This window comes from Camellia sinensis, chromosome 12 (assembly GCF_055761805.1).
Source record: "Camellia sinensis isolate YWXY chromosome 12, ASM5576180v1, whole genome shotgun sequence".
Classification (NCBI taxonomy): domain Eukaryota; kingdom Viridiplantae; phylum Streptophyta; class Magnoliopsida; order Ericales; family Theaceae; genus Camellia; species Camellia sinensis.
Window position 1 is genome coordinate 154622825 of NC_138972.1, and position 16771 is coordinate 154639595.

General features: G+C 39.9%; 2 protein-coding genes across 2 annotated transcripts; one reads left to right on the forward strand and one right to left on the reverse strand.

The window, feature by feature from the left end:
- The first annotated feature begins 5297 nt into the window (after nt 1-5297).
- LOC114278519 (DNA mismatch repair protein MLH1-like) lies at nt 5298-12633 on the forward strand. Its single transcript, XM_082900208.1, has 5 exons — nt 5298-5694; nt 6472-6633; nt 7339-7477; nt 11648-11793; nt 12212-12633. The coding sequence occupies exons 1-5, from the start codon at nt 5539-5541 to the stop codon at nt 12254-12256; spliced, it is 648 nt and encodes a 215-aa protein (XP_082756334.1). The 5' UTR covers nt 5298-5538; the 3' UTR covers nt 12257-12633.
- A 2968-nt stretch (nt 12634-15601) lies between these two features.
- LOC114295426 (heat shock cognate 70 kDa protein 1) lies at nt 15602-16165 on the reverse strand. The gene has a single exon (XM_028239650.2). It carries the CDS (start codon nt 16029-16031, stop codon nt 15660-15662), a length of 372 nt encoding a protein of 123 aa, XP_028095451.2. The 5' UTR covers nt 16032-16165; the 3' UTR covers nt 15602-15659.
- Between the last annotated feature and the right edge of the window lie 606 nt (nt 16166-16771).

Here is a 16771-nt window from a genome sequence, read left to right on the forward strand (position 1 = left end):
AAGACTAAACATAAACATAGACTCTTTTTATTTTAATCTGTTAAGCATTACAATACTACTCCATTATATAGGAGGCCAAAAACACAAACCAGCAGGCCACGAGGCCACTACATATTATTATAATAACTAACCACCGAAAGCATGAAAGGCCACTACATATTATTATAATAACTAACCACCGAAAGCATGAAATAAATAAATCAACCGAAAGCATATGGAATAAAGAAAAGGCACGTGGCTTGATTTTCAACACTCCCCCTCAAGCGACGTTGTAGATGTTAATCATGCCCAATTTGTCCGTCAGAGCTTCGAAGTTAACTCGAGCAAGAGCTTTGGTGAGAATGTCAGCTTTTTGACAGTTTGTTGGAGTGTAGCTGACTTGAAAAACTCCCTCTTCAATCTTTTCCTTGATAAAGTGTCGATCTATCTCCACGTGCTTAGTGCGATCATGATGAACCGGATTCTTAGCGATACTGATGGCGGCTTGGTTGTCGCAGTATAAAACCATGGGATGCTCAGATGGAACTCGTAATTCTTCTAACAGTCTGTTCAACCAGATTCCCTCACAGATACCTAGGGCCATAGCACGAAATTCTGCCTCAGCACTACTACGGGCGACCACTGACTGTTTCTTGCTTCGCCATGTAACCGCGTTCCCCCAAACAAATGAACAATAGCCAGAGGTTGATCTTCGATCAGTTACTGAACCTGCCCAATCTGCGTCTGAAAAAATCTCAATTTTTCTATTTGTTGTTCGTTGGAAGAAGAGACCCTTTCCCGGTGCCTTTTTTAGGTACCTCAATATTCTGGTCACAGCAGTCATGTGTTTGTCGGTAGGATTGTTCATGAATTGACTGACCACACTAACAGAGAAGCCGATGTCTGGCCTTGTATGAGAAAGATAAATGAGTTTTCCCACAAGACGTTGATATCTCCCTTTATCACTTGGTGCACTACCGTCACTTTCTTCCAATTTGATAGTTGTGTCCATAGGAGTTTCTGCCGGCTTGCATCCTAGCATCCCTGTTTCATTCAGTAAGTCTAGAACGTATTTACGTTGTGAGACGACTATGCCTTTCTTTGACCTAGCAATTTCCATTCCAAGAAAGTACTTAAGATTTCCAAGATCTTTAATCTCAAATTCCTTTGTTAGGAATGTTTTAAGTAAGCCAATTTCCTCTTCATGATCACCTGTTAGAATTATGTCATCCACATAAACAATGATAATTGCCAATTTCCCTCCTAGGGAGTGCTTCACAAATAATGTATGATCGGATTGACATTGAACAAAACCGTACCCTTTTACTGCCTTAGTGAACCGTTCAAACCAGGCCCTGGGAGATTGTTTGAGACCATACAAGGATTTTCGGAGTCTGCAAACTTTGTTGAAATTTGATGTCGTCTCAAGTCCAGCCGGAATGTCCATGTAAACTTCTTCCGCTAAGTCACCATTGAGGAAGGCATTTTTTACATCAAGTTGGTGAAGTGACCAATCGAGATTAGCTGCCAAGGATAAAAGTACACGAACAGTGTTGAGCTTGGCAACCGGAGCAAAGGTTTCTTGATAGTCAATGCCATAGGATTGGGAGAATCCTTTGGCAACCAACCGAGCTTTATAACGTTCCACATTACCATCTGCCTTGTGCTTTACTGTGAAAATCCATTTACATCCAACGGGTTTCTTACCTCTTGGAAGATCAGTAATTTCCCAAGTACCATTCGTTTCCAGAGCCCGAACTTCCTCATTGACTGCTGCCTTCCACTGAGGAGACTTGAAGGCTTCCTGAATATTCCGAGGAATGTTTATCTCCGTGATGCTAGAAGTGAAGGCACGGAACGAAGGTGATAGATTATCATAAGAAATAAAGTTCCCAATGGGATGCTGAGTACATGATCTAACTCCTTTTCTCCAAGCTATGGGCATATTAAGAATACTGTTTTCGAACTCAGAATCAACAGTACTATCTGTGGTAAGAAGATTGTTACCTGGAATGTTGCTTGGATTAGAACCCGGTTCAGCCTCATGGGATTGTTGAGAAAGTGCTCCTTCCTCCATTTCCTCTTGGATGTGTTCATTATCCCGCAAGGCAACAATGAACTCGGAATTTTCGGCAGGTACAGATGGATTCAATGACTTAGGAGGTGTGGGATTTTTGGTGGTGATGGATGGCTCACTAAATGACTCAGGGGTCCAAAATTGATATTCAGGGGTCCAAAATTGATATTCCTGGGTTGGAGTCTCCCCCTGAATATCAATTTTAGGGTAGTAAGACTGGGTTTCAAAAAATGTGACATCCATGGAAGTGTAGAATTTCCTAGTGACCGGAGAGTAACACTTATACCCTTTCTGATGTGACGAATACCCAATGAAGACACACTTGAGCGACCGGGGATCAAGTTTACCTCGATACTGTTGATGGACATGAACAAAGACAGAACACCCGAAAATTTTGGGTGGGATGGTGGAGATGAGGCGAGTAGTGGGAAAGGATTTTAGGAGAAGTTGACAAGGAGTTTGGAATTGTAGGACCTTAGATGGCATCCTATTGATAAGATAGGCAGCTGTAAGAACAGCTTCCCCCCAGAAGAATTGTGGAACATTTGTGGAAAACATGAGTGATCTAGCAACATCTAACAAATGCCGATTTTTCCGTTCAGCGATGCCGTTTTGTTGTGGGGTGTCAACACATGAACTTAAGTGAACTATCCCTTTGTCTGCTAAAAAATCTCCTAGAATTGAGTTGAAATAGTCCCGAGCGTTATCAGACTTTAGAATTTGGATTTTTGACTGGAATTGTGTCTGAATCATAATTTGAAAATTTTTGAAGATTTGGCTCGTTTCAGATTTGTCTTTCATGAGGAAGACCCAGGTTAATCTAGTGTGATCATCTATGAATGAGACAAACCACCTAGTACCAGTTACATTTTTTATTCTGGATGGACCCCAGATATCACTATGAATTAGTGAGAATGGACGAGACGCTTTATAGGATTGAATGGGAAAATGGGACCGTACATGCTTAGAAAATTGACAGATTTCACAATCAAAAGGTTTTGGATTTTTATTAAATAATGAAGGAAATAAATGCTTGAGATACATAACATTAGGATGACCTAAGCGATAGTGCCACAACATAATTGCTCTATCGTTATTTTGACACGAAACCGAAAAAGAACTACCACAAATTGCCGTTTGAGGTTGTTCTTGTGGATAGTGGCGTTCCTTAAGGATGTAGAGTCCAGAGCATTCCTCAGCATTGCCAATCATCTTCCCCGAATCCAAATCCTGAAATTCACAATGAGTGGAGAAAAAATTAGTAACACACCTCTTTTCCTTAGTGAGTTTACTAATTGACAATAAATTACAGTCCAAGTCAGGAACAAGGAGAACAGAGTTGAGAATAAGATTCCTAGACAGCACAACTGAACCTGTACCAGCAACCTTTGATAGTGAACCATCTGCTATTCGGACCGTTAAATTATTTTGACATGAGTTATATGTATCAAAAATTGTTGCATCTCCCGTCATATGATCAGATGCTCCTGAGTCCACAATCCAAGGTTTTTTACGTTTCTTACTAACAGTAAAGGCGTTCAAAGAATTACCTTTGTGAGCCAAGGTTCCGGATCCTATGATGTGGTTGGAAGACGAACCAGATTGTGACTGTAGTAGTTTCTGGAGCATCTCCATTTGCTCCTTGGTGAAAGGGCTTGCTTCAGGTTGTGGTGATGGTTCATTTGTACCTACATGATTACCTCGTCCTTCTTTCTCAAGAGGCTGACGTGGTTTCCAATCTACTGGCTTTCCATGAATCTTCCAGCAAGTTTCTCTCGAGTGACCCGGCTTTCTGCAATGATCACACCAAGGCCTACCTCCTTTATTTTTCTGACGGTTGTCGATAGGAGCGAATTGAGTCTTAAGAGCCGAGCTTTCTGCCATATTCAGTTGTTGATGAGATCCCATCATGAGTTTTTTCCGACTTTCTTCGCGACGGACTTCAGAGAATGCCTCTCTAAGGTTAGGGAGCGGTTTTACTCCCATAATTCTTCCTCTGATTTCATCAAGATTTGTGTTCAATCCTAACAAGAATTTAAACACACGCTTCCCTTCGACAATCTTTTTATATAACAGACCATCAGTAACACACTGCCAGTTATGAACCTCAAACGTATCAAGTTGACGCCATAGACGAGTAAGGGTATTGAAATATTCAGTTACCGTAAGATTGTCTTGACGTAAATTGTGGAGGGAGCTTTCAAGCTGGATGATTTCAGATGTGTTTTCCTTGTCTGAAAACGTTTCTTTTGCCATGTCCCAGATCTCTTTGGCAGTATCAAATGACAGAAAATTTTCGCCAATGTCAGTGGTCATAGAGTTGACGAGCCACGACATGACCATATTATTTTCAGCTATCCACCTTTTGTAGGTTGATGCTGTGGTTTCTGGTAGTGCCGAGGCTCCGGTGATGTAGTCATCTTTCTCCTTTCCCCGTATAAACATTAACATGGATTGAGACCATTGCAAATAATTTTGCCCATTCAGTTTATGGGCAGTGATCGGAAGATGAGAGGTTTCCATTTGATGAGAGGATGAAGAGGATGAGATGATAATATCAGAAGAAGAGGAGGATGAGTTGATAGTCATTCCGAAAGCTGGACCGTATTTAGTCATGCAATAGAAGGATATATTTGAGTAGAAGAGAAAAATTCGAATATTGACTGAAGAGGCGAAAATGACGAGACAGGATTACACCCGCTCTGATACCATGAAAAAATATTAATAGTGAGAGAGAGAGAGAGTGATTGAAAGACTAAACATAAACATAGACTCTTTTTATTTTAATCTGTTACGCATTACAATACTACTCCATTATATAGGAGGCCAAAAACACAAACCAGCAGGCCACGAGGCCACTACATATTATTATAATAACTAACCACCGAAAGCATGAAAGGCCACTACATATTATTATAATAACTAACCACCGAAAGCATGAAATAAATAAATCAACCGAAAGCATATGGAATAAAGAAAAGGCACGTGGCTTGATTTTCAACAAAATGCCATTCTGGTATGTTTTTACCAAATTCACCATCGTTGACACTCGAAAGTTTCTTAAAGTTGAATAAATTTGGATAATTCTTTCCAATAATGTATCTCTGTAGCTCTGCTGGACATTGTAAGACACTGCACCTATATTGGGATGGCAGATGATGTGTTTGCTCTGCTTCAGCATAATACTCACTTGTTTCTTGCCAATGTAGTGACTTTGTGGTAATAATGCTCTTCTATGCTTCTTAAAATGATGGACTTAAATTTCTACTTATCTATCTTTCTGGAAAACAACGATACCATGAATTTTGTTGTCATATAATTTTTTGTAGGACTGACCCACTTGCAGGTTCTGAAAGTAAACTATTTGAGCTTGTCTTGCTTCTTTTCTAGTTCAAATTGGTCTTGGGGGCACTGATTACTCAATGTTCCACTTCTATGTCTTCAGTTATTGATTCTTTTTTATCATTTGCTTTTATGCCTCCATGTATCAGCAAGTCCTTCCTCGGTTTGCTCATTTTAATGCAATACAACTAAGTGACCCAGCCCCACTGCCTGAGTTGATTATGCTGGCACTGAAAGAGGAGGATGTAGACCTAGAGTGCAATGAAAAGGATGAACTGAAAGAAAAGATTGCAGAAGTAACTGATCTTAACCCAAACAGATTAATTGCTTCAGTTTGCACTTAATTTTGGTCCTGTCGTCCTGTTTTGCCTCTGCTGTTGAGTTCATGGATCGTTTTTTGTTTAATTCGTGTATGATTGTTTAGTATTTATATAATGTTTAAGTGCTCTCTCTCTCTGTCTCTCTCTCCAGTGTTAGTATTATTTTGGTTTTGTTGGCAAATGCTGATCAACTTTATGTACACTATACATTTGTCACATGATTCGTATTGATCAAGTTTCACTTGTAGGGCAATCTGATTGGGTCCTATTAAACTATTTGATCCCAAAATAACAACAAAGCATGTATATATATTGGTTACTTTTCATACTAAACACTTTAGAAGTTGTATCTTGATATTTTCACCAAAAAGAGTCAAAATGGGGTTAGAATCTATTGATCCCGATAGTTTCAGAAGTTGCATGAATCATAAAACATGAATCGAATTATGAATCGTGCGATTCACTTTTGATTTATCACAAAAGAAAGTTTGTGCCATATTTGAGGAAACACTCAGTTGACAATACTTCTACATACATGTATTGATTATATGTTCTTTTCTTTCTTTTGATATTTGAGATTTGGCACTGGTGATTCTTTTTTCTTCCATCTGGCAGAAACTAGAAAAAATCTTATTATTCATAAAAGGCAAACCTTATATAAAATTTTATGAAGTGGTGTAAAATTGGTTCTTTCACAATGGCTGGTTTTCATTTGTACTATATGACTAAAGTTACATTTTTGTTCTTCTCCAGATGAACACAGAGCTGCTCAAGAATAAATCTGAGATGCTAGAGGAATATTTTTGCATCTATGTTGATTCACAAGGTAACTTGTCTAGGCTTCCTGTCATACTTGACCAGTACACACCTGATATGGATGGGGTCCCAGAATTTGTACTTTGTTTGGGAAATGATGTAAGTTCTGATATCTATTTTTTCTAACATCATTTTCTCTCTTTTTATCTTTGTCTATGTTTATAGCAATATGGTAGTACCAAAGGTTGAATTCAATTGTTGATTATGCATTACTCATATTTTTTGACAATTCCGGTCCAACAGTAGAGAAACCCATACATAGATTTTTGGCTCTTTTTTTTTTTTCAAGAGAGATTATGTTCTCTTCTGTGCTAGAGATTGTACCACTAAGACATGCACAAAATTGAAATGAAAAAGAGAACACTTTTGGCTTTCACCCATTTTAATCATGACACGTGTTTTATATCCTCCTCTCCATCCCCCTCTAAAAGGTACGAGTTGGGTCTTGGTTTCATTTTCTGTCTTCTGATGTAATTAGCTTATCTCTATTCTCTATCTATAAAAAGTCATATGTAGTTTTTAATTATTTATGTACTTTGGGTATTGCATCTTGTAGTTTGTAAACGAACTTCAAATACAGAAGATTCACGCCTGCTCCTTTTGGTGCTTTTAATTGAACCATCTTTCCTGCTTGTTGACTTAACTAAGACAGCTGTAAATGTCTTTTTCATAATTTCAATTGTGGTAGTAAAATCATGATGATCAACAATGCATGTAACCTCTGTCAATTCAAGCTCTTATTCTTCATTCTTACTGTCTTATGAATTATTTGATCCATATTGCGAATTTTTCTCATATATATAGGTTGACTGGGGGGATGAGAAAAGTTGCTTCCAATCAATTGCTGCTGCTCTTGGAAACTTTTATGCCATGCATCCACCTTTGTTGCCCAATCCATCAGGTGATGGTTTGCAAATTTACGAGAGGAGGAAACCATTCAGAAGTACCCAAGCAGAAGAAAATTCCATGAAGAATACTGTTATGGGTGTTTCCTTCTGCAGATCCTATCCATTGTATATTGGTTGTATTTGCTTAGTAACTTGAATGGTTTGACCACCTACCTTGTGTTCTTTGGACCATGGAGAAGACTTGCTGACTATATAACCAGGATCTTCTTTTTTAATTGCTGATGGATTATTTTGTTAGGATCAAAGACACCCAGAGAATTATCTCACACACACAGAGAACACAATATTTACGTGGTTCGGCCCAATGCCTACATCCACGGACAGAAATGAGAATTATCACTAAAATGGAGCAAAAATACAATTACAGAGGAGGAGATGAAACTCACTCAACTCACAGCTCTCACTCTCCAATTTCTGATGATACAAACCTCTCCTCACTCATCTCAATTTATAACCAAGAGAGGAGGAGTAGGTGAAGTGCTAGCCATAATTGGCCAAGGTAATGCCACCCTCACTATCTTCCTTTAGTGAGTTGGTGTAGCCCTCCACCACCTTCTTTTACAACATGGTGCTACCTACACTATGTGAATGGTGGGCTCATTACCATGTGGGTAGTGGATGGAGCCAACAATTCTCCCCCTCCACGCCCACATGGACAACTGACTTCTCAGCTTGGACTGCCAAGACACAGCTCCCCCTGATTGGATGCCCTGTACCCCCTGCTCGGGATACCCTTGCATTATCGTGCAACTCCTTGCATGATGAACACGGGAGCAACTAGAAAACTTCAGAGTGTGACACATCAACATCCTCAATTTTCCTTGCTCGGAGCTTATTTCTGAACAACCAGCCTTTGCTTTCTGCACTTTAGAACAACTTCCCAGCGATCTCATACGCCCGTTGTCTGTGCTGCAATCCCTGATGTTCGGTTCAGTCTCACTTGTACGTCCGTACTGATGTTTGACAGTTAGCCCTTCTGCCAAGACAACTTCCATCGGTCTGTACAAGTTATCACTATGCAACTCCGTGCATAGTGCTCGCACCCCCTTATTGGAGTGCATTGCAACGCTCACTTTGCGACTCGAGATTGCATCCCTCCTTTCCATGCATCTTTTGAGAGGTTGCAAAATGTCTCTAACACGGAAGCAAAAGAAACTCTCTTCTTCACCGGCATAGTCTCTACAGACTTGGTTTCTTTGCTCTGAACTTTCTTCAAGATTGGCTTCACTGGCTCAGCTCTGTGCACCTTTGAACTGCCTCCTTGCGTTCCCGTGCACCGTTTTCGCCATTCCTGATGAAAGCCTTGCTCAATCATACGCTTTGGTTGCGTATGTTCTCTCTTTGTACCCTTCGACTGGCATTTGACAACACTCATCTTTGTCAAAACTTCTCCTTCCAGTCTGTACAATTTGTTGCACAATTTGCCTTGCAACAATTCTTTATCACCTCTGTGTACATGAAGAACCCCGCCACTAGATGAGAAACAATTTCCTTTTAGATCTAGCATACTCAGGGAGATTAGATTCCTCCGTACTCCTGGCACATGTCGGACCTCAGATAAAATTACTTTTCTTCCATCCTTAGTAAGGAATCGCACTGTCCCTATGCCGACAACTCTGTTCACTGTGTTGTTGGCCATCCGGATAATGCTACCGCTGACTCTTCGGTAAGTGGAGAAAAGCTTCCTATCCGCACATATGTGGAACGTACACCCTGAATCCAAAATCCAGCCGGGTGTTTCCAACTCTGACGAGATTGTAAGCATCACCTCTTCATCGTCAGAGGAATGCACTGCAACTGCTGTAGTTGAGGGACCTCCGTGTCCCTTAGCCTTCTCTTTGGCTTGTCTGTCCGCCTTCTTCTCTGGGCAATCTCTTATTACGTGATCCTCTTGATCACAGTAAAAACACCTCCTCGTGTTGTCCTGTCTGGACTGTGAACGCCCTCTGCTTTTACTTCTTCCTCTACCTCTGCCCCTTTCTCTATCTCTGCCTCTACTTTCTGTGACAAGGGCATGTGACTGCTCTCCTTCCATCTCTTTCTTCCTTGCCTCCTCGTTGAATAAGGCGTCTGTGACCATCCCCATGGTCAGCTTCCCTTCGGGTGCAGAATTACTGAGAGAAACCACCAACGTCTCCCAGCTGTCTGGTAAGGAACTGAGTAATAATAATGCTTGCATCTCATCCTCTAACTCCATTTTGATTGATGCAAGTTGGTTCACAAGGCTGTGGAATTCACTGGTGTGTTCAGCAACAGACACACCATTCTTCAGCTTCAGGTTTATAAGCATTCTCATTATCAAGGCTTTGTTCCGTGCGGTCTTGGACTGGTACATGCCCTCCAATTTCATCCATAGGGCATAGGCGTCTGTCTCTTGGGCAACATGGTGGAACACACTGTGGTCAATCCACTGTCTGATTTGACCGACAGTCTTCCGGTTGGTTTTTATCCAGTCCCCATCCTTGTCTCCATCTGGTTTGACCCCCTTTAGCGCTATAGGGTCAAACAAATCTCTACAATACAGGACGTCCTCCATCCGCGGCTTCCATATCGCATAATTAGAAGCGTTCAACCGTATCATCGGCCCTGAAACTGATGTGGATTCCTCCATCATCCAGAAAGTAATCTCTGTTTGAAAAACAGGCTTTGCTGTGAAGTCCGGACGGCTCAAATTAGCCGGAAAAGCACTTCGGATTGCCAAAATAAAAACTGCAAATTTTTGAAAGCTTATTTGAAAAATCTAACCGTACGGATGTGTCCGAAATATTCCAAATAGTTGGAAAGCACTATTGGATCACCCAAATCGGACCTCAAATGGCTTAGATGAAGCCAAAACAATTTTAACGGTTCAGATCGGCAGAATCTGGTGCGCCTGCGAAGCACCAGATTACTCCTCCGGTTCTGCTGACGTCAGGCTGACGTCATCAGCTCAGTCAGAGGCTTGGTCAGCGGCTCCGGCTCGGTCAATGCGGCTCCGGCTCGGGCGGCTTGGTGCGCGCGCGTGTGGCGCGTGTCGCGCGTGCAATCACGCGTCGTCTTCCTCTGTCCGCGCGTGGAGCGCGTGGGTGAGACTGGGATCACGCGCCGGGTGCCTGAACGGCGCGTGGAGGCGCGTGTCACGACTGGGATTCACGCGCCAACTTCCAAGGGCGCGTGAGGATGCGTCCGGCCTCCGTTAGGTGTCTGCTTTATATTTCTGGACTCCTCTCGTCGAGCCCTTGCTCCTAGTATGCTCAAAAACTGATTTCGAGCAATACGATTTCTGGGCAGTTTCTAACAACACGCTGTTTTTGTTCCGAAACGCCACCAACGAGGCTCTGATACCACTTGTTAGGATCAAAGACACCCAGAGAATTATCTCACACACACAGAGAACACAATATTTACGTGGTTCGGCCCAATGCCTACATCCACGGACAGAAATGAGAATTATCACTAAAATGGAGCAAAAATACAATTACAGAGGAGGAGATGAAACTCACTCAACTCACAGCTCTCACTCTCCAATTTCTGATAATACAAACCTCTCCTCACTCATCTCAATTTATAACCAAGAGAGGAGGAGTAGGTGAAGTGCTAGCCATAATTAGCCAAGGTAGTGCCACCCTCACTATCTTCCTTTAGTGAGTTGGTGTAACCCTCCACCACCTTCTTTTACAACATGGTGCTACCTACACTATGTGAATGGTGGGCTCATTACCATGTGGGTAGTGGATGGAGCCAACATATTTTTGTGAACATCAAGGTTTTCCTCGATGATGTACCCTATAGTCTATTATAGTAGTAAATTTTTTCTTCTAAAATCACTTTCTTTATTTTATTTTGGCATTTTGTGTGTGTGATGTGCCCAAGAGATTTTTTGTGTGTTATACCCTTGTTTTTGCTTTGTCGTTTGCTGCACAAAGATTGTTTGCATTCGAAGCATGAGATGAGCCATTAAGATTTCCCAGTTTTCTTATCTGGATTCTGAACACACCATTCAAACATGCATGCTTAGTCCAGTGGATGTTGTGTACAGATACATTGAATAGATCTAATGAAAGATGTCTTGGTCCTGTGGATTGTTTGCATTTAAAGCACGATCATCTGCCTTTTCCTTGATGATTTTCTAGTTTTGACGCCTCTTTCCTTGTCTTTTGTTAAACTGATACATTGATTAGATCTAATGAAAGAATCCTGATTTCTCTCAGAGGATCGCATAATAGAGGACGAAAATGAGCATGAACTAATTTCCGAGGCAGAGACTGCCTGGGCCCAGCGTGAATGGTCAATCCAGCATGTCTTATTTCCCTCCATGAGACTTTTCTTCAAGCCACCAACTTCAATGGCTACAAATGGAACATTTGTCCAGGTATTTTTGTGGATTCCCTCTGGAATGATACCAAATGTTACTCTGATGTGCAAGTGCCTTGTATCTTGAGTATTTTTAAACTTTGTAATCCAATGAAAATTAAATGGATACTTTATCATCCAATGTATTGTGTCACACATGCTAAATAAAGACTTCGTCAGGTACTATCTACCTTGGTCTTTTCGACTGACTGGTACTCTAGATTTTTGAAGCTTCTAATAGTTATTAAAGTGTATGTGGTTGTGGCTTGCATTGGTGCAGGTTTTCACTCCTTGTATTGTTCAGCAATTTGCTCGACTTATAGGAGTTTGACATTCTTTTTTTTAATTTTTTTAATTTTATATATTTTTATTGTAAAGTTATGCATTGCATTTTTTGCTTGTGAGTATGGAATAATGTGTTGATCCTACTCCTACAGGTTGCTTCACTGGAGAAACTTTACGAGATTTTTGAAAGATGCTAACAAGAATAGTTTGGTTCCAGACCTCATGACAGAGACAACAGTTGATGCAACACATCTTCCAGGAGCAGCGAGCATCCCTGAAGGCTGGTGGAGAAAATTGTGTTAGTAAGCATGTTAGGTGTCAGTAAATATACCCCTCTCTCTCTCTCTCTCTCTCTCTCAGCTATTGATGATACCATGGAGATTCCCATGGATAATCTGTCCGAGGTCAAGCTGATACTTTCTTAATGACTGTTTATGCAAATATTAAAGTTTGCAGCAATTGCTTTTGTTGTTGCGGGCTACTATAATTACTGTTGTGTAAATATTAGCTGTACTTAGAACACTGTTTTTGTAAATTGAATGCTTTAGTAAATTGAAGGAGTACTTGTATGTAGATCCTAATAAGTAGAATTATTATCTAATAGGTGCTATGAAAAAAATTTGTTATAAAAAAATTCACTAATGGTAAGTTTTAGTGACAATTTATAAAAATCATGACTAAAAAAAGTCATTAATTGTCAATTTTTAGCGACATATATAAAAAATTGTCACAAAAAAATTATTTTTAGCGGTAATTTTGCCAAGACTTATTTTCAATAGGATTTGATGGGAATTAAGTTCAACTATTAGGACCTATTAGTAATTTACCCTAAATTTTTTTGAATGTTTTAGTATAAATACACGGGTAGAATTTCAAAAAATGGATAGTGAAAACTTTTTTTCCCAACTAATGAAAGCACAAGATATCTTTGCATAATTGAATTTATAAATCACTTGTACCTTCATCACTTTGTAATTATTTTTTCACTTCTCACTTTTGTTTGATGTTCTCCTTAAATTACAAAGGGCTTAAGGAGAGAGCCCTAGTTTTCTATATTCCTTATTTTTCTTCTCCTCCTCTATTTTTCATATTATTTATCATGATATAAGATCAACTGTTTCATTGTTGGCCTTGAAGATTGCTTTCTAACACCCCCCCCCACCCATCCCATATTTTATTTTTAATATGATTATTCTATATTAAATTTAAGCAATTTAACACCAAACAGTTTTCAACAATGTTAGGGATACTTACACGTTTATCAACAATCTTATTAACACACTCATACGTTTTAATAAGATCAACCATCACTTGGTACGGAACCCACATCAACTTGTAAGTGTTTTAGTAAGATTGTTAGTATCCCTAACATTTTTCAACAGTTTTTAACTCACCTTTGAAAAAGAAAAAAATCAAAGTGTTCTGCTCAATTATTTGCTTTTCAATTCATGTGTCGAATACAATTCAGTTTGTAACAAGTGTGAAAACTTGACAATATAAAGTTATGAACCAAGCAAATACAATGACCATACCCTTCTTTCCTAGAGTTGAGTAAAATGAAGAATTCACTGCCCATATACTCAATTGTTCAGAAAAGAAAGAACAATTAAAGCTCAGTGATTCAAGAATACATCTTGAAATAGCCTCCTCCTTTTTGTTCTTTTCTTTTTTATTTATTTATTTTACTATTCATGTAATTCAGTGATTCACTGTGTTAATATACAAACTATGCAGAAAGCATATGGAATCCGTTCATGTAATTCTTATCAAAATTCTCTTATACAAACTATGCAGAAAGCATAAGGAATCCGTTCATGTAATTCTTATCAAAATCTATCAAATAAGATTTATGTTGACTATGAAATTCTTTAAAAAAAAAAGTTAGTACCGTCGAAATTGATATAAACAGTAATAGTAATATGTTACTCTGTCTCACAGTAATATGTTACTCTGTTTGATAGTAAAATGTTGCCTTGATAATATTGTCCAAGAAAAAAAAGGAAAAGAAGATATTTTACTTTGTCTTTCCTCAATTATGTGTTTTCAAATTAAGAGATTTATGAAACAAAATAAAATGGGCTGTCCTTTTCACAAAATAAGGGTCCAATGGAAGGGTTTTGACTAAATTTTCCTTTATAAATTTGTCTATAATTTCTCAATGATTCAGGAAAATAGCTAGAAAGTGTAAAGGTAAAAAGTTATCTCCCACATCTAGAGAGGTATCTTCTGTAAACTGCCCACCCACAACTTAATGCGAGGGAACGTTACCATTTTAAAGCAGGATGCACCATTTCAATAAGTTGCCACACAAACAATTACATTTACGTCCCCACCCAGTGGAGCAGTTTTTCTCCTTTGTGGATAGGGCTATACTCTTCAATTTTGCAGCAACTTAAGGGAGCATTACATCACATAGAAGATGGTACAATACTATACCACCGAACAAGTGGAATAGTTGTGTAGTGTACTATGCAAAAATGGTTATTTATACTTAAAATTTCCAGTATGTAAAGTTATTGGAATATTTCCCTACAATCAGTGCCACAGGAAATCCCAACATTCTACACAATCATGCATGCAAAATGAAATACTAATGACAATTCAAAAGAAAAACAATTCACTCCACAAAACTCAAACCTGGCAAAATGTAATAAGTTTGCTCATGTGATGCCAATGTTTTACTCAGTGAACCAACAAAGAATTAAAATCACCGTAAAGCATGTAAAATACAAATTTGAGGTTCGAAGCACAAAATGGGTAACTTACGTATGTGATCCAATTGCTGATATGTATGGATGCTGAAAGGTTTTATCCTGCATTACCAACAAGGAAAATATTTCAGAACAAAATTGATGTTCCCTGCAGCAAATGCATCCATGATAAATTGAATGCTAATGTTTTTTATAGGGGCAGCAGAAGGGAACGAAAGAAATTGTCAAATGATTGAATGCTACCATCTAAATGTTACCTAAGCACAAAAAACTCCAATTTTGCATCTCTGTTTGTGAAACCGGGAAGACGAACTAATTTAGGCCAATCCATGATAAGTTTTGTTTTGGAAAACGCGGAGAATATTTGTTCATGGGGATGTTTGGGTCGGGGATGCCTCATTCGATAATTTGTTCTCTCACTTATATCATCTTTCCCACTCACAGAATGCTTCCATTGCCTTTATGGCATTGTCCTTTTCAGCTCCTACCTCTTGGAATTTCAATTTCTATAGAAAACTTAATGATCATTTCCTTGTTATCTATTCATTAGAACCAATTTGTTAAAATTCACCTACTACACACCTACCACTACCACCTACTACACACTCACCTACTTCACCTACTCTCCACCTATTCCTCACCTACTCCATACCTACTACACACTCACTTATTCTCTTCCCACATCCTCTCTTCTATATATAGGAATCATTGTAATATATCAAAACAATCAATCAATAATACATCTATTTTTTACATGGTATCAGAGCAGGTTTAGAACCTAGTATTTTCGCTTCACCGGCGGGTGGCAACCTCACCTTAGCCGTCCGCCGGACTTCAACCTATTCCGCTTATTTTCTACACATACCTGCCATCACGCAAACTGAAGAGCTTAGTCAACTTCCACAATTTTGGGACCAGCACCACTACCACCAGCAAGAGGAGCATCATCATCATCCATAGCAGCACCACCGGCACCCTGGTGCATCTTGGCAATGATGGGGTTGCAGATGCCTTCCAGCTCCTTCATCTTGTCCTCAAACTCATCCGACTCAGCAAGCTGGTTCGCATCCAACCACTGAATTGCCTGCTCAATGGCAGCTTCAATCTTCTTCTGGTCATCTGGGCCAAGCTTGGAGCTGATCTTCTCATCCTTAATGGTGTTCCTCATGTTGTAGGCATAGTTTTCCAATGCATTCTTGGCCTCAACTTTCTTCTTGTGGTCCTCATCCTCAGCCTTGTACTTTTCGGCCTCTTGTACCATCTTCTCGATCTCTTCCTTTGACAACCTTCCCTTGTCATTGGTAATGGTGATCTTGTTCTTCTGACCAGTGGTCTTGTCCTCAGCAGAGACATTCAAGATACCATTAGCATCAATGTCAAAGCATACAGTGATCTGAGGAACACCCCTGGGGGCAGGAGGAATGCTAGACAGCTCAAATATCTCTCTCAGAAAATGAAGAGTTTTTCAGAAATTTTTTCACAAGGTTTTTTTGTCTTCGCTTCTGCCTCAAGCACAGCCTCCGCCTCAGTTTATAAAGACCCTGACAAAGAGGCAGACACGCGCATCATGCGCCGCTCGGCGCTCGACGACAACATGGGCGCGCCTTTTGATGGCCCGTCTTTTGATGGCACGCCTTTTTATGGATTAGGCACGCCTTTTGATGGCACGCCTTTTTTGACAGATTGGGCACACCTTTTGAGGGTGCGACTTTTTAGGGGTCCGACAAGACTCTGTAAACTGTCCCGACATTGATTCCGGTTAGCTCCTTCAGGGGTCGACAAGACTCTGTAAACTGTCCCGATATTGATTCCGGTTAGCTCCTTCATGGGTCCGACAAGACTCTGTAAACTGTCCCGACATTGATTCCGGTTAGTTTCTACAAGGGTCCAGCAAGACTCCGTAAACTGTCACAACAACTGTCACAACATTGTCTGCTACAACGGTCCGACATGACCCCATAAATTGTCTTCTACATCGGTCTGCCATAACCATACAGTCTT